The sequence below is a fragment of the Trypanosoma cruzi genome, genomic scaffold (assembly GCF_000209065.1).
Source record: "Trypanosoma cruzi strain CL Brener 1047053515877 genomic scaffold, whole genome shotgun sequence".
NCBI lineage: Eukaryota > Euglenozoa > Kinetoplastea > Trypanosomatida > Trypanosomatidae > Trypanosoma > Trypanosoma cruzi.
The window spans coordinates 41519-64677 of NW_001849340.1; the positions used below are offsets into that span (position 1 = coordinate 41519).

The following is a 23159-nucleotide window of genomic DNA, read 5'->3' on the forward strand; positions in this document are numbered from 1 at the left end:
GCGAAGGAACCTGAATGGTTGCATGTGTTTCAATCGCCAGCGTATCGCCGCCTCGCACCATTAATTCAAAAAAAGCCTGCGAGTCGTCCAACTCCACCGCCTGGCGGTAAACCGTCACCTCCACCGACTCCCCCGCACCAAGACGGGCAGAAGGGGGAAGAAATACAAAGCGGCCCTTCTCCTGCATGATTGGATCCTGGAGCTCAAACACAATAGCAATCGGGTTGTCATTCGACACCGTAAAGGATGCCTCAGCCTCAGCTCCTAATTCAATAAGGCCAAAGTCCAAGCAACCCGTGCTCACACTTACGGAGGGGCCAACGCCAGTCACGCTAAGGTACAGTTGATGCGTGCAGTAAAATTCCGTCGTCGGTGGCGTTTTTATCATTCCTGTTTGTGTTGGTGGCGGTGCCGTTGTACCCTCCGTAACACTTGCAGTCGACGTGGTTGTGAGCTGCTCCATCAGTTCTGGAATGTAGCAGTCAAAAACAAACATATGTTGGCCCACTTCTCTCAATGTAAACTGGAACAAAACCGTGACACTGGCGTATGGCGGCACGCACCCTTTTCGAGGTTCAAATCCGACGTCCACAAATTCACGGTCGCGTTTCGAGAGCACTACCTCGGGAGGACATTCATCGGGATTCGGGTCCAGGCAGAAATGTAGCGGCCGCGGAGAGTTGTTCTTCATGGTAATGCGCCGTAAATTCCTGCAGCTCACAAGACACTCCACTCCCTCCTCCAGGTGATCCGGGATCATCACTAGGGATGGCGTGACGGGATCGGCAAAGAGGTAAAACCCCGTGGCAAAAACACCAGAACAATCTTTTGGCTGCTCTCGCGTCCATCGCTGAAACACGCTGTAGGGATCTGACATCGTTTGGACCTCCTCGGCAGCAAGCACGGCAGGAATAGGCCTGCCACGGACATACAGATCCGACACCGCCGCTTCTTCTGCAGCAGACGGCATGGGAAGACCCTCTAAAAAAAGATTCAGCACAGCAGCCAAGGGCTGGGCCGTAGCAGGCCTCAAGCAGACGAGAAAAACGCTTTCATTCTCTGGAGGCAATACGCCGGTGGCAGGTGTCACACTCAACTGAACTCCTCCCAATGAACTCCCACCACCAATGCTGTCCGTCCTCCAAAAGTACGGCACCCCGATGGGACCACTGTTGTGTACTACCACCAATACTTTCGTTTCAACACCAGGCGCTGTGCCAGGAACCATGTACTGCGGCACACTAGCATCCTGCTCTGGCGCACTTAGCTCCAAAGTCCCAACACGCACAAGATCAACGCGAGGCAGGACACCCTCTCCGCAAAGCTTGAAACGCTGCTCAGAAATGACGGGCCCTTCCTCTAATTCTCGCACAGTTACAATCAGCTCTTCGGCATCGTAGCGCATCTCTTTTATGGGGACAAAACAGACATTGATCTCAACGCGGTCCCCGCCAGACAAAAGTATAGCTTTCTCAGTCGACGGGTCAATCTTGAAGCATGGAGAGGTGCTGTTCAGCGTGACCATGGCAACCGAACCGGTGTTTTCAAGATAAAATTGCCTTGAGCACGTGTCCATAACATACGTGTATGGAAACTCAACTGTGGTCACAGCTTGTTCAGACATTTTGGGGCAGTGAGACCTTTTCCCAGTTGAAGGAACTGCAGCAGAATACACCGACCCCGTCTCCCCTTGGTAATTGATGGGAATAAGAGAGAACTGTGGCAAAACCGTTTCGCAAGTCACATTAACCTCAAAAAAATGCCATTTTTTCCCCTCACCACTGCGAGAATTCAGTTCCCGGCAGTGCCCGAGCCGCAGCACCTCCCTCACTAAAGGCTCAGTTGCGCTTTGTGGCTTAAATGTGATACGTACGTCAACAAAGCCACCACATCCAAGAGGTTCGCTCAGTGCTATGCGAGTCATTGCAGCAGAGGCCAAGCAGGAGGACGACGATGACGACGGCGGCGGCGGCGGTTTAACGGAAGAAAAAGTTGAACGTGATGCCGGAGAAACCCGTCGGTCCACGGAGGATTTCACCATCGAGTATGTAATCCATGCATGTTTGGAGGGAGGAATCCGCAGGCGAAGAAGATTGGGTTCGCGATTGATGAACCGGACAGTTGTGCTTACCTCCGCACCCACCGTCGTCCGTAACTTCACGCGATTGTTTTCCGCAGAGCACTCAATATAGGCAAAACGACCGGATCTCGCTTTGGTTTTAAAGAGTAAATGATGCGATTGGTAGCCTGTAGTCACCTTTGGTACACTTCCCGCCTCTCTCATGCCTTTCGGGATTATTGTGCCTGTTCTTGGCGTTGCCGCAATGGCGACGCCATCCGCAGTCGTATTTGCAGTCGGGGGAGGAGAAGAAAAACGCGAGAGAGCGTCAGAGTCCGCAACTCCGCCATCACCTTGATGAATAATGGCGGGAAGTGGCACGCTAACTTTTCTCTCATGTGTGGTATGTACAGAACGAGAACGAGAACGAGGCACAGCTGCTCCCTCGTGGGTCGACACTACGGGCGGTAGCGTGAGACTCCATGAGTCCCCAACACTCATCAAATCCCCGGGTGCGTGTGTGAGGAGTTTGCTCTTCAGTTGACAGATTGTCATAGTGGCGGTGGTTGTGGCAGTCGTAGTGGTGGTGGCAGCAGTGGTGGTGGTGGTATTATCTGCCTTATCCTCGGCCGTGGACAAGACGGGACGGAAGCCGTACTCCTTCTCCAGTGAGGCATTAAGATCTCTCGCGAAGCCAACGGCGTCGATGGTGAACTCACACTCGGTGTCAAGGGTATCTGGGCATCCAGAACGTGCCAGCAGGACTGGCGCATCCGTTGTAGGAGTTCCAGTGGAAACAACAGTCACAGATCCCTCTTCAGAGACCGCGTCTTTGCTGTGAAATTCATCACTGTTAGCATCCGCCAAAGTTGATTTCCCTCTAGAAGCCATCCCCGGTACCCCCTGCAAGATTTCCTCCATCATGTACTCGTCAATACTTCGGGCAGTAAAAAAACGTAGTTGTCGGCGTGCGAAAGCCCGCCGTCGGTCCGCCTCCTCGCGCGCATGTTGCATCTGCTGTTTCATGTCATGTAAGCTGCGATACCAAAATTCCCGCTCTCTTGCCAATTTCATGGCAGCCTCCTTCTCCTTGATTAATTGGGAAAAGCCGCTGATGCTTTTTGCAGTCCCTCCAGCCGTCCCAGCCGTCCGCTCCGCCGCACCCCGCTTGGGTTGGGAAGAACCGTACTTTCTGGGCCGCGCTGTATCCTTCCTTTCGTTATTCATCACCTTCGGCTCCGCGCTCGCGGAAGGGGCCAATGTACTCTCGGCCGACACCTCACGCATCCGCTGCAGCTCCGTCTGAAATCTCTTCTCCTCTTCCTCCTCTAGAAGCTCAAGATCACGAAGTTCATCCGCAAAAAGCTCCAAAGCCTGCCCCACCCACGCAGCGTCCAGCAACGACTCCTTCAGGCGATCAGCGGCATCCATTTTTGCCTCACTGCTTGACCGCTGCCGTTGCAATTGACAGGCACGTGAGACGCGTGTGGAATCCCTTTCCTAACAATCACCAACTGCCCTTCCCTTTTTTTCGTCCCTCGCTTCCTTTTTTTTTTTTTTTTTTTTCGCTTGGGTTGTGCAAACTCACTCCAGCAGCTCCCCGGGCATCCGGCAAAGACATGCGCGCAAAAATAAAGAGGAATGCACAAAGAAAGGAAAAAAAAAAAAAAAAAAAGAAACAGTAGATTCCAAATAGACGCGGACCACAAATGGAGGTCATTGCAGACAAACAAAAAAGAAGAAAAGAAAAAAAAAAAAAAAAAAGAGTGGGTGTGTTGGGCGGCACAGTGCACGGCTTCTCCTCTTTTTCCTCCCCGCCGTACAGGCGGAGCCGTCACACACACACAGAGAGAGAAAAAAAAAAAAAGAAAAAAAAGCTACAGAAAGAAAAAAGGTAATGATCTATGGTGGTGAGAGGAAACGGTGAGGGGCTCAAGCAACCCGCACACACTCACACACACAAGGAAAGGACGCAGATGCAGCAACCCTCTCACAAAGACAGCCGGCCAGTCGTCGCGGAAAAACGGACAACAATAATAAACACAAAAACACACACACATACATATACATACATATACATACATATACATACATATACATACATATACATACATATACATACATATACATACATATATATATATATATATATGCAGATGTATGAAAAGAAAGCCGTAAACAATGAAAAACATGAGGAACGCTTAACAAAAAAAAAAAAAAAAAAGGTAAGAAGCCTCTTCCGCTACCGCAGCAATGCAACAACAGCATCATCATCATCATCATCATCATCCGCAAGCGAAAAATGAGGCCAACAGGCAAACAGAAGCAAAATACCCCACCTCCTCCTTCACGTCCTTTTTTTTTTTTTTTTTTTTGTGTGTGTGTGTTCTTTGTTTTCGTCTCCTTTTCCATCCCTTCACATAATCCCAGACCCCATGGCTCGCTACGACATCAAAAAGTACTCCTCTTGAGCGTCAATCAAGTCTGCAACAGCAACTTGAAATCTCTCAACGCTCTCCTGCAAACGCCCCAGCATCATTTGAACTTCCCGTTCCGCGCTCGTGGAAGCCGTTGCCTGACCCTTAGACACCCCAGGCTCCCCAGTGGCGGTACCGCAGTCCGTGCCATCCCCTTTCGAGAGGTTTAAAAGATCATCCAAAAAGTATGCATCCGGCATTCCAGCCACCTCTTCCGTCACCATCTGTTTTGCCGCCGTGGGGGCTTGTCGCTCCTCTTCTGAAAATGTTTGCAGCTGCTCCTCTAAGCCCTGCCAAGGAATATGGGTAAAGAGGCAGTCCATGTCGCGTTGCACACGCGAACGTACATGTGCCTCGCACAATACGAAGCGACTGTCCACAGCCTCAGAATGAGATACGGGAGGTGATAATGGTGGTGGTGTGGGTGGCTGAGCAGATGCATCTACTTGCTGCGCCCACTTGACTGGAGTGGCGAATCGCCTGACGATGCAAGTGCATTGCGTCAAAATCATCGCCGCCCAATCCAAAGCACCGCAGGCTCGCTGAATGTGCTTCTCAGCCAGTGCAGAACGAGCCAAAACGGCAACAAGGGGCGAGTCAACCTGCGCAGCGGCACGCTGCCTAGCGATGGAAATATGCGCCTGCCGCGTCTCTGCTTCAAACGGCAGTCGAGTATGACGGAAGATCTCAGGGAAGGCCTCAAGGGGAATCAGTCGAAGACGCATCTTCCTCGGTTGTCGGCGACCAATGCATTGATACACGCGCTGGCGAGGCCGATAGAGGGCGATGCGGTCAAGATAGAGTTGAAGGTCCGTCTCTGCCTTCAACCGTCGCACTCTGGATTCACCTTGCCCTGCAGCCATCTCGTATTCCCTCGCCAATTGCACATGTTGTCTCATAGAGGCCTCCACGTGGCGCAGCACGTCTCCAAGGGCCTCTGCGGTGAGACGGACGAGAAGGGATACACAGAGCCACAGAACAAGAGGCTTCGTGCATGCATCCTCCTCCTCATCTTCTTCTATGTTTTTTTTTCTTTTATCCAGCAAAGATGGTGACAACACCACCTCCGATGCCGCTGCGCCTAATTCACTTCCCTTCAAATCTTTCAGTGTTGATGATGATGATGATGATGATGATGATAACAATGCATCAAAGCTTGTTGCCCCAGACATGCATTTCGCGTACTCCACCAACATGGGCTCATCCAGCATCAACGTGTAGCGTAGAAAGAGGTACTTCGAGGCGTACATGGCGGAGCTAACGGGATTCGGCAAATTGTATGGGATCCTCCATCCGTGGAGCTCCACGGCAAGTGAGAGAAGATCGGTGAGGTCAAGAAACAGCTTCCGTCTTGTTAGCCGTCGCACATGTTCAGGAAGCCGTGACCACACCTTCTCAACCAAAAAAGGTGCAGCATCGCCTATGTATTCCGCAAAGAACATCTGAGATTGTTTAACGTCGCGGTAGAGTGAAAGTGCCGATGTGGAACTCTCCGGTAACCGTGCCAATCCTCTCACATAGGCGATACGTCGTAGGCAACGCAGCATCTCAAGGCACTCTGTGTGGCTGTAATCATGGTAGTGCTCCGCCGCCGCAATTGCAAGAGAGATGCTGACCGCCGGGTCCTCAACCTCTGCCGTGGCGAGTGCTTTGGCGAGCAACAGTAAAGAACGCTGTGGGATCCCAATGACAGACACGCGCCCGACGCTTTGAAGCAGTCGTAGCACCTCACTGACACTTGTGGCCTCTCGATTCGTTGCCTTCCAACGTACGCCAAGTGACGTCTCCGTGGGTGATGACACGAGTGGACCGCGTGTGGCATCAAGCACGACGGAGGGAACAGTGTCCACTCCATTAAAACCCAAATTCACTTTCGGCACCGCTGTCCCCTTCCGCCGCCCACGTCCCCGAAAAACATAAAGCGGGATTTGCTCACCGTCCAACTCCACGCATCCACGCAACCCTTCTTGTTTTCGTTCCTGCGACGGTAGCAAAGACCCCATGCAGGGCGCAAATGGAAGACAGTGTTCCGTCATAGCGCGGAGGCTCGGTGTCACAAGGCTCGAGGCCAAAATGTCATCCCCGAGATCCCACTGAAAGCGAATTTCTAAGAGGCGCTCAATTGTGCGGTCGAGGCCATCATCCCCAAACTGCGGCGCCGGTGGCTCCAACACATCTTGACGTTTTCGGCGTGTCCTCACGCCTCCAGTGGCACGTCCCCAAAACGGGGTCCACGTGCACCGCCCGTCGGTCATGAGTCGCACAACGTCGTACGATGATATCTTGCCGTCCGTCCGTGTAACCGGAGGAGAGTAAGAGGGAGAGCTGCGGTATTCGTTGCGGAAGTAGTTGGCGAATGGGCGTTTAGACTTCTTGAGATTTTTTCGGTCCGCCTGATGACGAGCGGCGATGCCAGCGTCAAGTTGCTGGTGCGGTGCCAATGCAGGGGCCAGCCATGACAACCGTGGACGCCGCGGCGTTCGTGATGCAAGCCGCTGCACCGTGCAACGGCAACTCATTTTTGTGTCCCCTGCAGCTGAAAAGCCGTCGTCGTTGCTATTTTTATTGTTATTCTTATTGTTGTTGCGGACTTGACTCCGTGTCTCTCGCTCCTGCGCCCCCTCCCCCACCGACCCTCCCGCCGCCCACGAACCCCCTTTCCTGCTTTTCTTCCTCTGCTGCTGTCAACGTGTTGGGTGTATTTTTATTATTGCCGCCCACCATCCAATAAAAAGAAGGAAGAAAAAAAGAAAGAGAGAGAGAGAGAGAAAACCAGCTCTTGACGACTATGCAGGAAATAAGCATGCGTCTGGTAGACACGCAGGCTTGAAGAGTGGGAAAGGAGTGAAAGGACCAAAAAAAAAAAAAAAGAAAACAAAGCTGGAGAAACTGAGAAAGGCGGAAAGAAAAGAAAAGAAAAGCCTAAAAAAAAAAAAAATCGGTCGCAATGCTTGCTGGCACTGGAGAAGAAAGAAAGAACAATAATGATGCAGGAAGAGCACCTTCTCTCCAGAAAAAAAAAAAAAAAACAAGACTTTATTAGCATGGCTTCATGTGTAGTTCCCCTTTGCCGTCTTTCCAATGGGCGGATGGTCCTCCTTCCAGTCAGCCAGCCGCGTGTCACGCTGGCGCTGTCGCTCCTCCACGCCGTCAGGTCCCAGCCGTTCATCTTCCTCCTCTTGCTGACGCTTCGCTGCAGCGCTGGCGTCCATCCGCCGTTGCACATCCGCCATCTCCGCCTCTGCAAATTCTTGAAGCGTCATCGTCGGTGGGTTCCGTTCCACCATCAGATCCTTCACGACCTCCTGTCGGAAGGCCTGCTGATTGGCAATCGCACTCATGGCGACGCTGCCCACCTGCGTGGTGGGGATCGGACCGCCAGGGGTAATGAGACCACCGGGAAGAATGGTATAAGTATGGCGACCAAGCGACTTCTCTCCACGTTGCACCGCCTCAATAGTCTTTTGGTGATCGATCGCAATGGCCTGTCGCTGCTCAAGAGAGAGCGCCTGGAGCATTTCCAACTCCCTGAATGACAACTGCAACTGTTGACAACTCTCGTAGATGGACCACCGCAAACGTGATAGCGCACGATTCCGAAGCGCATCCTCCTCATCCCCATTGGTGTCTTCCAATTCATCTCCATCCTCTTCCGCTAGTGCCTGCATACGCTTCCGCTTGGCCAACAGGTATTGCACCTGTTGCTCATAGCGTCGCTTTTCCTCTTCAAGCTCGCGCCGCTTACGGGAAAGTTCAACCCGTTGTGTGCGCTGGTCTGGATGCATATTGCGGTATTTCTCCAAAGTCCGCTCATCCACAAGTTCGTAGTCCAGCATCCACTGAAAAAACATGTCATACCAACCTTTGGAGAGTGTGAGAGCCTCCTCCCGTGTCATCTCTGACGTGTTCCTTGTCTCCGGCGCTGACGATGAGGGTGATGACGTTGCTTCTAGCGTTGGAATTGGCCCTTGTATACGCTGGTAAAGGTCTGCAATGATGTATGGGATCCACAGGAGCTCCAGCGAGCTTGTGGAAAGGTCATCCAGCTGTTCGTTGGAAGAAACAACGCCCATCACCGCCATCTGCCGCCACAGCAGCTCAAACTGAGGGATGAGAGAACGGGCAATTGTGCTCTGTTCACCAGAATGCATGCCTCCCAAGATTCCCTCCTCGTACTGGCGAAGAAGTTCATTGAAACGTCCTTTCACGGTCATGTTTGTGCCATCAGTAGACATTGCTTTCTTGCTTCCCCTTTTCCTTCACAAAATAGGAGGTAAAAAAAAACGGCAAGAAATTAAAAAGAGACATGCAAATTTCCCACGCAGAGAAATAAATGTGCATACATATTTACATATGTATAAATAAATGCACACATAAAAAAAAAAACACACACCAGTCCGGGTGTTGGGTCGCTGCTAATCGCCGGTGTATCTTGGCCCTGGACCTTCCACACCCCGCTTGAAGGCCCGCTGCATCATGGGATGATCCATGTAGACATCACGGCGAAACTGCTGTATTGGAGGTAATTCCCGCTCGTGTTGCGACTGCCTCCTTTCTTCTCTACTCCGTTCTTCCTCCTCCTCGGCGTCGGCTGCGATATCTTCATCGTCTATGCCGGTGCCTGGTCGTGCGCGGGGCCGGGCCTCACGCCACCCGAGCACTTCACCCAATGTGTGATCGGGCCCAGTAGTGAAGTCCTCCGGACGGATGTTGTGCCGCTGTGAAAATCGCTCGGTCCATATATCAGCCAATTCACGCCGTCTTGACACAATGGCGCATCGCCGCAGTGACGTACAAAGTGCCATGCGAACACCCGTCCGTGAGGTCATGGGAATTGGGGAAGAAGACTCTTGCAGCTCCTTCCACAGGGACTCTCCGCGTTCAAGTGCCTCTGCCCGTTCCTCCGGCCGTGTGCTGCGGGCAAGTGTAAGGACTAACCTTCCCTCCGTGTCCAGTGTTTGCATGCGAGGCGCACCGTCCTTCTTCTGACGTTGCATTCGCTCGCGCAGCTGTGGAATAGAGAGCGGTAACTCGTTGCTAAAAGAACATCGAAGCAGGGGAGTGAGTTGGCCAATAAAAATGTATCGCCGTTGCAGCTCTGAGGGCATCTTGTTCTCCAACGCCATCATCAGAGCCGCACAGCGACGATACATGGCGGAGTACATCCTACGCAATCAGTGAATATGCCACCCTCTCCAGACATGTAAACAGAAAGAAAAACAGGGAAAAAAAAGACCTCCCTTTTAGTGCCTATTCCCGCCAATACCAACAGACACACACACACACACGCACATACACACACAACAGGCAGGCGCACAGCAACAAAAAAAAAAAAAAAGAAGATAAAGAAAGAGGAGAGGCATACAACAGACTAGCAGAGAGTTTCAGCAGACAAAAGGAAAAAGAAAGTAATAAAAATGAAAAAGAAAAAAAGAGAGCACAAGACCAATAAGAAGACGCAAGCGGGGGAGATAAAAGAAGAAAAGGAAAACAACTTTTCAAATGGTCCCATACGCAATCATACGCATCAACAGTGAGAGAATCAACGGAAACAACGGCAGCCATCACCCGCAGCGACAAATCACATCCGGCAAAAGAAAAAGGAAAGAACGGAAAACACAAAAAAAGAAGGGGAAAGAGTTTCACTGAGCCACTGAAAACGTCCCCTTTTTTTTTTTCTTTGTTTGTTTGTTTTTTGCATCCCCCCCTTTCCTCAGTAGTGTTTCCAATCCATGGTGTCTTCCACCGCCTCCCCTGCCTCGCTAGCGTCTGGTAAGTCCCGATCGTTCACTTCGGCATCATCCACCACCTGCAACGCCTCGTCAATCAAATAACAAAGATTGCCCACGTACGCCACGTCTGTGTTGTCCATTGGGCGAAACGTGACAAGGTTAAAGTCAAAGATGACGGCAGCCAAAGTGCGAACCATTTCGCGCCAGCGCTCAGGCAGAGGTTTCGTGTTAAGGTAATCAAAGTCACAGGTGCAGAAATGATCCAGCGCCTCCTCCCTGATGGCTGGTGGAAGAAGATCACATTTTGTGAGAACATTCATAAAAGGGCATTCAAAGCACACCATGCATGAGAGCGCAAAGGTGCAGCCAGAGACAAACTTTCCCGCATCGGCTGTGGCTGCTAGCGCGTCCAGGAGGAAGAGAACAACCACGTGGAAGCCAGAACGTTCCAGCAGTCGCACAAAACCCGGAACTGCAGGAATGTGTGAAAGAACCTCCAATTGTCCCGGCATGTCAACAATAATAAAGTCCTCTTCGTGGTCACCGAGCTGGTCACACAACCACACCTCGCCCTGACCCAGTAGGTACTCCATGCAGAACACCAACCCACCGTTCGGGCCAAGGCCTTTGCCCTCCATTGCATCCTCCAGAGAAATGAGCTCACGAATGTCAATGGAGGGGTCGTACGGCAGGTCCTCTGCGGCGGGATCAAAGTTACAGATGTGCGTGGAACGGCCCTTGGTCGCGTAGTGTTCCGCCACAACTGTACAGAGCGTACTTTTGCCGCTCCCCGCCGGGCCAATCACGACAACGGCGTACTTGCCCATCTTGGAAGGGGCTCTTGAAAAAAAAAACCTTCACAAGTAAAAAAAAAAAAAAAAGAAAATATAAACGACAAAAACAACCAAAAGAAGACACAAAGTGGAAGAAACACTCCCTTTTCTCGCCCTCTCCAGCAAACACACACACACACACACACAAGTATGTAAATTCACGGGGGGATCATAAAGCGAAAAAAACATCAAGCCCACCTTTCCACTAACTTGTTGTTGTTGTTTCTTTTTTGTTTTTTTCTTTTTATCCTCTTCAATTTGTCTCTCTTTAATGCTTTGAGCCATGCGACGTTCTCCTTTCTTCTCCCTCCTTTTCCCCATGCAAACACATTCGCACACACCCTCGACCCGGCCCACCTTCAGCCAGTCCATGCTTCCCCCTCTCAGTGGCCTCACCTCTCGTTCCCCTCGGCCTTTTCTCGCCTCGGCCGCACATTTCGCTCAAACTCGGTGTCTGTTGCAGAAGCGTCGGCCTGCGCTCCCTCATAGCCGTGCTTGTCGCGGGTAACAGCAGTTGATCCACCGCCCCGACGCTCAACGTCGTTCGAACCCACATGCTCACTCCCTCGCTGATCATCAAAGCGATCCGTTCCGCGTCGCATGGGAGCGTGGCGCCGTGGCCTGTGGTTCTCGTCCATCTCGTCATACCCCCTTTTGCTGCGGTTGAGCGGGGCGGTGGGGTCCGTGGAGCTCACAAGATGGCTGCTGATAAAAGTGGGTGTGAACGTTGGCGGCACCATGAATCCTTGAGGAGGACGCAGCATCCGAGGAGGAGCTTCGGGGGCATCCATCACCCCGCTCATTTCTGCTGCTGCTGCTGAGGATAATTCTGTTGCTGTTGTTGTTTTTTCCCCCAATGCGTCGCCGCTGCCGCTGCTGGTGGTGGCGGCGGCGGCGGCACCGCGGCTAGTCTCTGGAAGAGCACTTCGATGGGCAACGGCGGATTGTGGCATGGGACCATCAAGGCCCAAGTCACTCAAAGAAAATTGGTGGACAACCGTGAAAACATTCCATTCCAGCCTGTCTCGAAGCTCCTCATCGGTAAGCAATGCAGCCTTACGTCGGGCAATGGCAGCCTTGGCGTACTTCACCTTCTCCTCGCACACCGTGTCAAGAATTTCCCGTGCGGATCGATACCGCTCTAATCGGTCCTCCACCTCATCTGGATCGTGGTGCAAAATCAGCCGGTACGACTCCACAAGCTTCATAAAGACACTATGACGTACATCTTCACTGTTGAGAAAACGAAATGCCGCGTTATTACGATATCTTGCAAGGATGTCCTTCATAAACCGTTCACCGTGCTTGGCAACATACTGCGCGGTGCAAGTCATGTAGCTCAACGTCAAAGCTGGCATGTTAATTGTGCCATGGTGTAAGTCCAGTGAGTAACGGTTGGGAAAGGGATCCTCCAAATACCGCTGCGCCTCAATCTCCGCCTGACGCAACGCCTCGTCACGTTTCGGATCGTGACGTGCTGCCGTGCCGCCTTCCCGACGCACGATGCCGCCAGCTTTGATGGTTGTTGTTGTTGTAGTGAGTGTAGATGCGGCACCTTGTGTGGTAACGGCGTTGCCGTTGGTGGTTGGGGCCGTTGTTGTCGTTTTGCCTTGCGACGGGTCCTTCTTCTCGTCGGTGGGAATCAACTCGGGGTGGGCACGGTACTCGTTAAGCTTCTGCAGGAAAAATGGGTAAAACACATGCGTCATCTCAAAATAAAGAAACTCCTCTCGTTTCTGACTGGCGAGGACTTTAGCCATCATCTCCTCCGCCTTTCGCTTGTCACGCTTTGCAAGACTCGCTGCCGACTTCTCAATCTTGGCACGCAGCTCCGGCCCGGGGGCAATGATGCCAGGCGTGGTGTCGTCCTCAGTGGCCATTCACGCTACAATTTCACACAAACGCCCTACGAACAACTTTTTCTCACCGTTAAAAATCATCATTACAGATGGTTGCAACAACATTGCGTTCACACAAAGAACGGGAAAGGGAGAAACAAAAAAAAAAAAAAAGGTGGGGAAAAAAAAAGGGGGGCAGAAGAGTGAATAAATACAAATAAAAGAATCTGGACCTCAGCAACTGCCGTGTGTTTAAATGAGGCAACCATCACACTGCCCCATTGCATATTTCAAAAGAAATTCACCCTTGATTTGATTTGTTTTCAAGAATCATTGTCCCCTCTTTTTTGCTGTTTTTTTTTTTTTTGTTGTAGTTGGTTTTTTTTAATTTATTTTGTTTTTGTTAGTTTGCTTCTGCATAATATGAACGTACGTGTCCACTCGTTACGGCATTTCGTGGGATGCGGAGGTAAAATTAACAACGACTGTGTCCAACCGAGGCGAGTTGACGTCCACAAGTACAAGCGCCCCTGTTTGGGAAAAAGGCGGCACACAAATAAGTCGCACCCCGGCGCTGTCTTCTACAGGGGCCTCTTCATTTGTGTTGTCGTCACCCGCAGGGTTAAAGCCCTCAAGTGGCACCCATCGTGTCTGCATTTCCGGTTGATCGCAGCAGACAAAACAGTGCGGAGCGCTTGGAAAGACAAAAGGGTCTAAAATCTTGAATGGGTAACTGAACAACGTGTTGGGTGCCGTCGGACAGGCGCAGCCGCAGCGAAGCAGCATGGACATGGCGTCCAGTCGTGTACGATATCGGGTCTCACGGCTAACGTCATTCAAGTTGCTACCAGAAGAAATAAAAAATATCGTGCCACCCTCTGCCGTTGTTGTTGTTGTCGTCGTCGCCGTTCGTTCAGCAGTAGCAGTAGCAGTAGCAGTGGGTTTTTTACCGGGAAATGCATGGAACTCGTATGGGTTTGTTACAAGCTTCAATGAAGAGCGACGTGCGGCCTCAGGAAGCAGCAGCGGATGAAGCGGCTGCTGCGGCTGAAACGCGTTGGTCACGTCCTGATCACCCGGCATCACATCGACCTCAATTGTCTCCGTTATGCGTGTCAAGACGGCGTCAAATTCGGTCATAAGCATCGCAGATGTAATTGCGCCACCTTCTTGTTTCTCGTCACTGAGTCGTGTGTGGTCGGATGGGTCCAATTTCACCTTTTTCTTCAGTCGTAGTTCATCGGTGGGGGCAATACTGTTGCCAGCAATTACCAAATGAGCAATGCGGGATGCCTGTGTGATCATGGCGTCATCGCCAACATGGCCGGACAAATAATCCACGAGAAGTTCCACCATGGTACGGCTGCGTGTCACTTCTGCCTCCTGCATCTGCGGGCTCCCCAATCCCAAGCCGCAGACAATCCCCACATAGCAAGGTAAACCTCGGGTTTTGCCGGGTAGCAGTCGCGGGACATAAATCTCCCTTAAATCGGTTAGGGCGTAACTGTGAACAAAAAGGCATCCACTGTCGCGCAGTGTCCCGTCAACACCCATCACAAGCCCCGTGCAAAGTAAATCCACAGGAACTTCCTTCAGTAACACTCGGCCACTGCCGTCCTCCATGAAGACCTCGTCTGCCGAGTGGCAGAGTGGGACGTGCTGCTCCCGAGACTCGCCACGACCGCCCTGCCACTCAGCATGTCTTCCTCCTCCAATTTCCCCATCCCCGCTTATTGTGGCCACCCGCTCACTTGCAAGGGGAGGTGTTGTATCGCAAAGTGCATCTGCTGCTCCACTCTCCTCATCGTCATCCTCACCAGCATCAATACGGATGAGTTCCTTTTGGTACTCGTCCAGAAAACGTGGAAGCAGGCGCATCTGCTTGTATATCACCCCCACACACAACGCACGTTGGCCCGGCACAAGATCTAAAACACGAGCAAATGGCGGTGCAGAGCTCCCAGTGGAAAGATGAACATCAATTTTCGTGCGGATGGCACGCAACGCACGTGGCTGAAGCGCCTTTTCCCTGCATTGATACATGGCCGCGTACTGCTGCGTAAACTGTTGTTGACGGAGGAGGAACCGTTGATGGGTACGCTGCAATGAAATGCCGGCACGTCGTCGCGGCACCTCGCCACCCTCATTATTCAACCCTCCCGTCATAACACAATAAATCTTCGCCTGTATGTATATATATATATATATATACGTACGCAAAGAAGGTCCCTTTGTGTGCAAAACCCAAGAGAAAAGAAAAGAAAAGAAACAAAGAAACAAAAAAAGAAACAAACAAAAAAACACATGGCAAGGAGTGACTGGCTGCAGAATAGGAGGGGGAAAAAGGAGAAGCATGCAAAGGAATGATGGAGAAGCCGGTCATAAAAAGGAAGTGGTACAAAAGTAGAGCTGATAAACAGGAGAAAGAAATATATATATATATATATATATATTGAAAGAAATTACAACCCCACGCATGTCAAATTAGAAGAAAAGAGACATACAAAACAAAGGGGAAGGTAAAAGAAAAAGAAGAAAAAAAAAAAAAAAAGAGTCCCACTGCTGTTCCTGCTTTCTTCTGGTGACTGCACGGATAACAAAAACAAGGCAGTGGTGGGTAATAGTCCCTATTAGTAATATCATCCCATTTCACCATTACTCGGTTTTGCTCGCGTGGCACTTTTCTTCTTTTCTTATGGTTTAAATTCCGTCTCTGCCTCTCCTCACTCTCCTTTTCTTTTTTTTTCTTTTTTTTTTCTTTTTCTTTTTCTTGTTCTTGTTTAACTTTATTTTATCCCTTCTTTTTTGTTGTTTTTGTTTTTGTTTTTTGTTTTGTTTTTTGTTTTTTGTTTTATTTTGTTGTTGTTTTGTTTTTATTTTCCTTCTTACCGTTGGGTCAGCGTTTCTTCAACTTCTTCTTCTTCTTCTTCTTTGTTGTTGTTATTGTTTTTACCGGCATGTTGCTTCTTTCATCTGTGCGAGGCAAACTACCCTCCGTGTAAATAACACAAACATGTGTACACATATATATATATATATATATATTTGTGTGTGTGTGTGTCTGTGTGTGTGTTTGACTTCAATTAACGAAATGGGTGTAAATGTCACTACCCAAAAAGCGAATAGGAGGGATTAGGGAGAGGGGAGGGGAGAAGATCTAGGCACCCACAGACACACAGACACACAGACATATATATATATATATATATATATATGCCCCAGGCATGCATCCTCATACCACACATACACAGGCAGACTGGCATACCCACAGCCGCATTGCACACTGACACGATACACACATGCCCAAACAATTCATTTTAAGTCTTCTTTAAAGAATTCAAATTACTTCTTGTGCCCCTCTTTACTTTTTTGTTTGTTGTTGTTGTTGTTTTTTCCTTCTTTGATGGGTTAGGGTAAATGGGTGGAGTTAAAAGGAGGGGAAGGAGAGAGAGAGAGAGAGAGAGAGGGTAGTTGTGTAATTTAACTTCTTCTTGTTTCCTTTTCTGCTCCTTCATGTTGTTTCCTCCTCTCTCTGTCTCTCTCTCTCTCTTCTGCACCCTTCCTTCCTTCTTTCCCTTCCATCCCCCTCAGGTCTATAAATATATATAAATATATATATTCTGCTCCATGCCCTCGCAGCATGAAACCTTTTATCTCTCTCTCTCTCTCTCTGTCTTTCTCTTTATTATTTTTGTTTGTTTGTTTGTTAGTTTGTTGTTGTTTTTGTTTTGTTTTTGTTTTTGTTTTGATTTATTTTTTTTGTTTTGTCTTCTCCCTCCCTCTCATTTTTCTGGTTGGCAAACGAATTATTTAAAAAATGGAGTTATTCGTCGTCACCCATAGGCAAAGGCGCATTTTCAACAGCGCGTGCCTCCTCTTGTAAGGCTTGAAGTTGTTCCGCCGAAAGTGGTTGTACGTTAGGGTCAAGCAAAGGTGCTTCCACAAGTGTAAGATTTGGATCATTCGCCAATTTCTTTGCCAACCATAAAAATGGTTTCTCAAAGTTATAGTTAGATTTGGCAGAGATATCATAATACTGTAAACCTTTCTTTCGGTGGAAAGTTATCATTTTTGCCTTTACTTGACGGTCTGCACAATCTACTTTGTTACCTACCAATACGATAGGGATATTATCACATACACGTGTAATATCTCGATGCCAGTTTGGAACATTCTTATAAGTATTTCGACTGGTTACATCAAACATGATAATAGCACATTGACCTTCAATGTAATACCCATCACGTAAACCACCAAATTTCTCTTGTCCTGCTGTATCCCAGCAATTAAAGCAAATTTTACCACGGTTTGTATGAAATGTCAACGGATGTACATCCACACCCACTGTCGCCACATATCGCTTTTCAAATTCCCCCGTTAAATGACGTTTTACAAATGTTGTTTTGCCTGTCCCACCGTCACCAACAAGGATAAGCTTAAAAGTAGCCACACAATCCGATGTCGATGGAACCTGCATTCCCACGCACGTAAATTCTTTTTTTTTTTTTCCTTTTCCTTTTTTTTTCTTTACTCCCTTTTGATATTGTTGGCCGTTAATAGTCGTTTTGTTGTTGTTGTTGTTGTTGTTGTTTGTTTTAGAAAAGAAAAGAAAAGAAAAGACATGGCGGCAATTCCCTCGCTTCAAATGCGGTCATACATACACACACACACATATATATATAACTTGAAAGGCTCGTGAGGCAAATGATCCGCACCTCCCCCAGTCAACAGAAGCGGCATTGACAGGAACGACGACCAAAAAGAAAAAAAAAAAAAAAAAAGGTCCATCCCCCCACCCACTCTCCTCCTCCCCCTTCCGTGCAGCCGTTCCGTTCACCATATTTGCTGGAGGCTTTCTTTCCATTGTTGGCTTTTCATTCATCCCCATTGACGGCTTCAACTTCTCCCCTTCTCTCAATCTATCCATCTCGCAATGACACATAAATACACGCAAAGAGACATGTTTGTTTACATCACTCCCCCTCCCCTCCCCCCTTATCAGTCAATATTCATTTCATCTTCACCCTCCTTGTTTTGTTGTTTTGTTTTTTTTTTCTTTCTTGTGTGTGTCTTTGGAGTGGGAGAAAAGCCGATAAGAACAACACTGACGCACAGGACGGCAATGGTGGTGTTAGTGGTATTAGTAGTGGTAGTAGTGATGATGCAGACGATGATGATAAATGGAGTAGAGTGAATAAAACAAATGGGTTAGGGGAGATGCCACACATCGCATATTATTATTTACACCCGCCAATAATAATAAAATAATAATAAAAAAAAAGAGAAAACAACACTTCTGACAATATTTGTTTCTGACTTGACATCATCCCACATACACATTACACGCACATACACACACCTCTCAGAAACTTACACATTTGTCGTGCCCTGCATTAATGCGAAAAACTCTATTCGTTTCCTTGTGCGTCTACCCCTAAAACTGCAGCTATCCCTGTTGTTGTTTTTGTTGTTGTTGTTGTTGGTGGTGGTGGTATTTCTTTTTCTTTTTTTTTTTTTTTTATTCCTTTCATTTCCACGCACAGATAAAAGTAAACACATCCCCATATGGCTTCAACATCAACGGGGTTGATTTCTACTGAAAACGACGCTCATATGCTGCTGGAGTCCTCAGAGTCATCACTATCCGTGCTGATGTCAGAGGTGTCGATGTCGGTGTCAGAGTCGCTGACGCTATCATCCCCTGTGAAGTCCGTCCCACTGTCCTCAATGGCATATTCACTCGTGTCCGCGCCGCGTGTGAGAGCGATGGCAGCATACCCTGACGAGGAGCTGGACGCTCCCAAATGTGGCTTCCGCATGTCTGTAGACGACGGCTCCACCTCACGGAAATCCGGGTGAACGCCATCCGTGGTACCGCTATTGTTACTTCTGCTGTTCACTTCACCACCGCCATTGCGCCGCATCGCGAGTTCAGCCGACGCCAAGGGCGAAGGTCTTGTACGGCCAAGTGCAGCCTGCGGTCGCGGTAGATCCTCCACACGAGAACTAGGACCGGAGTCACTCACACTGCTGCCCTCTTCCGCTGCGTTTCTTGCCCAGTCCTGTGCATGGGAGCCATGGACCCCCATGGACTCATCACCCCCATCCTCAGTGACGTTGACGTTTCTATTGTGGTGAATTTTCTTTGCGAGAGTATGAAAATCTTCGTTTGCACGGACTCCACCACGTTTGTGTCCCGCCTCTCCACGAATCGCACTCAGTTCCTCCTTCCGAAGACGCTCACGCATAACACGAAGTCTTGTCTCATGTTCTTCTAACACCGCGTCCTCTGCAGCGTTGAATTTGGCTAACTCATGCTCCAGGTATTCCAAGTTACGATACTGTTCAAGGTAGACAACAAACTGTGACTGTAGATCACCCTCATGTTTTTCATATTCCTCCATGAAAGCGGGGCGTACGGCCATCAGAGATTTCAACCGTTTCTGTGCCCGCTCTAATTGGGTTTTTTTACTCTCAATTTTTTGCTCCAATGTCGTTTCATCCGCGCTAAGATTCATAATGGTAGTCTGCAGTTGCTCTACTTGCTTGCCAACATTGGCCAGGACGTCACGAAGACGTCGCTCAAATTCCCCCACTTCTGTCGCCCGTGACAAGACACGTTGCCGTTCACCTCGCTGTGATATCTCTTCCTCAATAAGAAAAAAAAGGGCACTGCCATCACTTGTGAGGTCACTGCAGAGCTGTTGTACACGTTTGGCATCCTTTACATTCTTTTGGGCCACCATTTGCTGCACACTGGTGTAGTCAGCTTCCTCCGCCTCGGTTGCATTCATTGCCTTCTTAAGAACACTTGCCAATATCAACATCTCCTGTACAGCATTTCCATCGGATTGATAAAGCTTTTTGATGTTAAGTTTAATCTGTCCCTTTGCCAAGGCAACTTCACATATTTGTTTAAAAAAGAAGATACGATCCCCTTCGCGCTCAATCTCATAGACAATCTCTGCCGATGGTTCATAACGCTTAATAAGCCAAAATAAACAGTCAGCCACTAGCTCCACATTGGGATTGCGGAAAGATTCCATGCTGATAAGATTAGGGTACCCCAGAAGACGCATCGTCTCCACAAATGAACGTAATTCCCGAAAAGACATGATGCAATCAGACGCTGACCCCTACACAACAAAAAGATATAATTTTGAGTCCGTATGACCTCCCTTTTTTTTTTTCTCTCTCTCTCTGTGTGTGTGTGCGTGAAATGTGGGATGTATGATTCCTTCACTTCCTATTCCCTGTCCTTCTCTCGTTTTGTACTTTCGGGCAGTCTGATTTACTCCAAGGAATAGAAACACTATATGTATATAGATAGGTATGTATCGTTGATGGGCTTCTTGTCCTTTTATTTATTTATTTTTTTTTTTTTTTCCTCCTGACTTCCAAATTCAGCTTTATAACGACTAAAATTTAGAAGCTCTCGCCTCCCACTCCTGCAAGTGTCCTTCTCTACATGTGACATGTATGGAAAGAAATAGCAGAGAAGCAAAAGCAACAAGAAAAAGGAAATAATAATAATAATAATAATAATAAGCACCACAAGAAAAAAAAAAAAGAGAGAGAGAGAACAATGAAAATAATACCGTCCCTGACCCCTCACACACACACACACACACACACCTCCACCTCCACCCCAACCCCCTTCATACTTTTTTTGTTTTTGTTTTTTTTTTTTTTTCAACCAAATTAAATCAAAAACTCTTGAACGAGGGGGTGCTGCTCCACTTCCTTTGCACGGCGCCTAATATCATCCCTTCCTTCCGTATCTGTGTATTCATCCTCCTGTTTCGCCTCTGAAACGGTAAAAGAGGCTTCGGCTTTTTTCCGCTTTCCACCAGGCGAAAAAATTTCATCAAAGTCCAGATCCAACGATAAACCCATAGAAGCCTCGGTTTTCGCATTTTCCGTAGCCAACGTCCCATCCGACTCAATAAAACGTCGCTTATTCTTTTGGCCCATGACCTCCCTCGCCTCCTCGTCAAAGAAGCGTGACACAAGCTGCTCACGGGGCGTCAGATCCTCGTCGCCGTAGCGTTCCAGTGTGTGATACAATGCATCCCATGTCATCTTCGCGTCATTGCCAGCACGATGAGCTGGAAGTGTAGGCGGTATCTTCAGCCACTGCACAAGGTCCGCCAAAGCCCACGATGGTGGGTGCTTGTCCGGTGTGACGGGTCTTCGGCGGTGGGCGTCGCGTATGAAATGGAACGTGTCGCCAAAAACTAATGCAGGTGGAAGCTCCAAACCGTGCGCCTCCAGTGTCCATTTGATTAGGGAGACATCGGCCAACTTCCCACCGTGACTCAACACAAGTAATCGATTCTCCGCACCGGGAAGTTCCTGTGGTTCTGGTGTCATGAGAGTCTCCATCACCTTCTCCCAGGCCTCTGGAAAAGGCAGTCCCTCCTTTTCCAACATCTCCTGAGTAATGTTCGTTAGCGCCGTTACCTCTTGTGAGACACGACGTCCGTTGGTAGGATTCACCAAGCAAGAAAACACCGTATCTTTAGCAGGGGAATAGAATCCAAACTCAATGATGTCTTCCGTGGGGCCGTCTGGTCCAAACACAGGAGGTCCTGAAAACTCCAAGTCAAAGGTGAATAGGCGAAATGGTACAGAAAGATACCGCTCAAAGAGTAGCTGACGGAGAAGGCGTGTACAAAGACGCCCTTCCATCGCCATCAACTTCGTCTCTGTAATTCCCCGGCGCTCCATTTCTTCCTCAAAGTTTTGTTGAATAAAGTGTCGTTGTACACTCAGCGGTGGGTGAATGCCTAATTGAAGTTGGGTGAAGATTTCCAGGTGAGTGAGGTTTTGCATCGTTTTCATGGGGTAGGCCCGCCAAAGAAATGAACGCCGCATTGCCGTATTTTGAAGATGATCCCCGCCCGCCCCCCGCCCCCAACAGACACGCACGCAAACACACACACAAAGACACACAAAGACGCCTATAAACGCGAGCCCCCACTAAACAGTAAAAAATAAACAAAAAAGCGAAAAAAAAAAAAAAAAAAGGGAGGGAGGGGTCCAATAGTATGAACTGCAGGGCGTAGTATTTACTTATGCAACTCTCCAATTCCCATCCAGCGATCCTTCTCCCCTTCTCTATGGCCTTCTATATATATATATATACAAGTTTGATTGCATCTCCACAAAATGGCCAGATGAAATACCGAGTGAGGAACAAAGAGAATTTTCTTACAAATGGATTTTTGGAAATCAGACTGTGCGGAATTTCCAAAAATATAGAATTCTTTTCCGTTAAGCAAATTCTTTTAACACGCAAACCCACACAAACGGACCACTGATAAATACTTCTGACTCATTCGTTTCGTGCCCTCTGTAACGGTGGTGCATCGCAGTCCGTTTCCCGCGGTTGCAATGCCTTTTTCTCCTCTCGCTGCCAATTCTCCCACTCCATAATAGCCTTTTCCACCACCTCCTCAGCCCACTCCGGAATTGGCCTCGGTTTTAAGGCCGCGGTATCTGTACGCACTTCACCTGTTTTCCAGTTTAGAAATACTACACGTCCAGTTTCTTTGTCTATTCCCTCAATAAAATCAGAGCCACCAAACACTGCGGGTGCGCATGGTGTTAAAAGTAACGCACGTACATTTAAGTAAAGTGTCGTGTCATCATCTTCTTCATCCCCGTCTTCTGTGTTGACATCATGAATATTATTAGTTTTATTATTGAACATAGCCGGTTTGGTATTTCTTACGCGACGGCGGCGATATTTCCGGCATACCTCCTCCAATGTCGGAAAAATACGACGTGGATCAACTTGGGCAGACCATTTGGGTTCCATTGTAGTTAAAACCGATGGCGACGACGCGCCGTCTGTAAGAGTATTGGCCACAAGAAACGGATAAATGGGTTGCAACCCTCGATCTACCGCCATTTGCACAAATGGCCTCAAAAGTGTAACGCGACGGTGTGGGCTGACCAGCACCCACTCCCCCACTTGAGGATCTCGCATGGGGTCAAAGTTGGGCAAGTACCTCTCAAGCTCCTCCCGTCCAATCGGCTGATACATCGGCCACCAATCGGATGGGAAAAAAAAAAAAAAAAAAAAAAAAAACAATCGGACACACAGCAAACTATAAATATATAACCGGGGTAAATCCAAAAACAAATGTCCCCGGAAATAATTACTAATAATAATACAGGAGGCAAAATGATATGTCTCTAAATGTCCTTCACAC

At 48.8% G+C, this 23159-nt stretch overlaps 11 protein-coding genes across 11 annotated transcripts, besides 55 other annotated features; all 11 read right to left on the reverse strand.

Moving 5' to 3' along the window:
* Positions 1-3490, reverse strand: Tc00.1047053509455.9 (hypothetical protein, conserved; the record flags this gene model as incomplete). The annotated part of the gene is made up of 1 exon (XM_809035.1): positions 1-3490. A coding segment is annotated over one exon (3490 nt), but the record flags the coding sequence as incomplete, so codon positions are not given.
* Positions 1-3919: a sequence feature (heterozygous, Esmeraldo-like haplotype).
* Positions 2616-2668: a microsatellite.
* Positions 3606-3625: a microsatellite.
* Positions 3707-3738: a microsatellite.
* Positions 3787-3823: a microsatellite.
* Positions 3906-3952: a sequence feature (A-rich).
* Positions 3920-4095: a sequence feature (areas merged during assembly that could not be assigned to a particular haplotype. This can correspond to areas where the two haplotypes were merged or to regions with more than two copies in the genome that were merged during assembly.).
* Positions 4096-4175: a sequence feature (heterozygous, non-Esmeraldo-like haplotype).
* Positions 4100-4221: a microsatellite.
* Positions 4176-4765: a sequence feature (areas merged during assembly that could not be assigned to a particular haplotype. This can correspond to areas where the two haplotypes were merged or to regions with more than two copies in the genome that were merged during assembly.).
* Positions 4325-4349: a microsatellite.
* Positions 4415-4434: a microsatellite.
* On the reverse strand, positions 4503-7055 carry Tc00.1047053509455.20 (hypothetical protein, conserved; the record flags this gene model as incomplete). Its single annotated transcript, XM_809022.1, has 1 exon — positions 4503-7055. One exon carries the CDS (start codon positions 7053-7055, stop codon positions 4503-4505), a length of 2553 nt encoding a protein of 850 aa, XP_814115.1.
* Positions 4766-23159: part of a sequence feature (heterozygous, Esmeraldo-like haplotype) that runs on past the window's edge.
* Positions 5649-5676: a microsatellite.
* Positions 7083-7122: a microsatellite.
* Positions 7267-7308: a sequence feature (GA-rich).
* Positions 7439-7474: a microsatellite.
* Positions 7587-8771, reverse strand: Tc00.1047053509455.30 (hypothetical protein, conserved; the record flags this gene model as incomplete). Its single annotated transcript, XM_809023.1, has 1 exon — positions 7587-8771. One exon carries the CDS (start codon positions 8769-8771, stop codon positions 7587-7589), a length of 1185 nt encoding a protein of 394 aa, XP_814116.1.
* On the reverse strand, positions 8952-9701 carry Tc00.1047053509455.40 (hypothetical protein, conserved; the record flags this gene model as incomplete). The annotated part of the gene is made up of 1 exon (XM_809024.1): positions 8952-9701. One exon carries the CDS (start codon positions 9699-9701, stop codon positions 8952-8954), a length of 750 nt encoding a protein of 249 aa, XP_814117.1.
* Positions 9805-9839: a microsatellite.
* Positions 9861-10026: a sequence feature (A-rich).
* Positions 10130-10175: a sequence feature (A-rich).
* Positions 10250-11095, reverse strand: Tc00.1047053509455.50 (hypothetical protein, conserved; the record flags this gene model as incomplete). Its single annotated transcript, XM_809025.1, has 1 exon — positions 10250-11095. The coding sequence occupies one exon, from the start codon at positions 11093-11095 to the stop codon at positions 10250-10252; it is 846 nt and encodes a 281-aa protein (XP_814118.1).
* Positions 11113-11199: a sequence feature (A-rich).
* Positions 11228-11248: a microsatellite.
* Positions 11494-12981, reverse strand: Tc00.1047053509455.60 (hypothetical protein, conserved; the record flags this gene model as incomplete). Its single annotated transcript, XM_809026.1, has 1 exon — positions 11494-12981. The coding sequence occupies one exon, from the start codon at positions 12979-12981 to the stop codon at positions 11494-11496; it is 1488 nt and encodes a 495-aa protein (XP_814119.1).
* Positions 11907-11986: a microsatellite.
* Positions 13077-13165: a sequence feature (A-rich).
* Positions 13283-13349: a sequence feature (T-rich).
* Positions 13384-15294, reverse strand: Tc00.1047053509455.70 (DNA polymerase delta subunit 2, putative; the record flags this gene model as incomplete). Its single annotated transcript, XM_809027.1, has 1 exon — positions 13384-15294. One exon carries the CDS (start codon positions 15292-15294, stop codon positions 13384-13386), a length of 1911 nt encoding a protein of 636 aa, XP_814120.1.
* Positions 15127-15150: a microsatellite.
* Positions 15186-15228: a sequence feature (A-rich).
* Positions 15369-15392: a microsatellite.
* Positions 15461-15490: a microsatellite.
* Positions 15672-15819: a sequence feature (T-rich).
* Positions 15843-15871: a microsatellite.
* Positions 15953-15984: a microsatellite.
* Positions 15986-16012: a microsatellite.
* Positions 16129-16154: a microsatellite.
* Positions 16383-16405: a microsatellite.
* Positions 16466-16489: a microsatellite.
* Positions 16534-16559: a sequence feature (AT_rich).
* Positions 16593-16621: a microsatellite.
* Positions 16625-16705: a microsatellite.
* Positions 16763-17416, reverse strand: Tc00.1047053509455.80 (GTP-binding nuclear protein rtb2, putative; the record flags this gene model as incomplete). The annotated part of the gene is made up of 1 exon (XM_809028.1): positions 16763-17416. One exon carries the CDS (start codon positions 17414-17416, stop codon positions 16763-16765), a length of 654 nt encoding a protein of 217 aa, XP_814121.1.
* Positions 17432-17468: a sequence feature (T-rich).
* Positions 17505-17530: a microsatellite.
* Positions 17537-17559: a microsatellite.
* Positions 17697-17720: a microsatellite.
* Positions 18058-18117: a microsatellite.
* Positions 18192-18220: a sequence feature (AT_rich).
* Positions 18393-18421: a microsatellite.
* Positions 18434-18459: a microsatellite.
* Positions 18549-20054, reverse strand: Tc00.1047053509455.90 (hypothetical protein, conserved; the record flags this gene model as incomplete). The annotated part of the gene is made up of 1 exon (XM_809029.1): positions 18549-20054. The coding sequence occupies one exon, from the start codon at positions 20052-20054 to the stop codon at positions 18549-18551; it is 1506 nt and encodes a 501-aa protein (XP_814122.1).
* Positions 20298-20325: a sequence feature (AT_rich).
* Positions 20462-20487: a microsatellite.
* Positions 20552-20574: a microsatellite.
* Positions 20604-20632: a microsatellite.
* Tc00.1047053509455.100 (hypothetical protein, conserved) lies at positions 20641-21816 on the reverse strand (the record flags this gene model as incomplete). The annotated part of the gene is made up of 1 exon (XM_809030.1): positions 20641-21816. The coding sequence occupies one exon, from the start codon at positions 21814-21816 to the stop codon at positions 20641-20643; it is 1176 nt and encodes a 391-aa protein (XP_814123.1).
* Positions 21837-21857: a sequence feature (GC_rich).
* Positions 21859-21895: a microsatellite.
* Positions 21931-21968: a microsatellite.
* Tc00.1047053509455.110 (hypothetical protein, conserved) lies at positions 22277-22990 on the reverse strand (the record flags this gene model as incomplete). Its single annotated transcript, XM_809031.1, has 1 exon — positions 22277-22990. One exon carries the CDS (start codon positions 22988-22990, stop codon positions 22277-22279), a length of 714 nt encoding a protein of 237 aa, XP_814124.1.
* Positions 23010-23035: a microsatellite.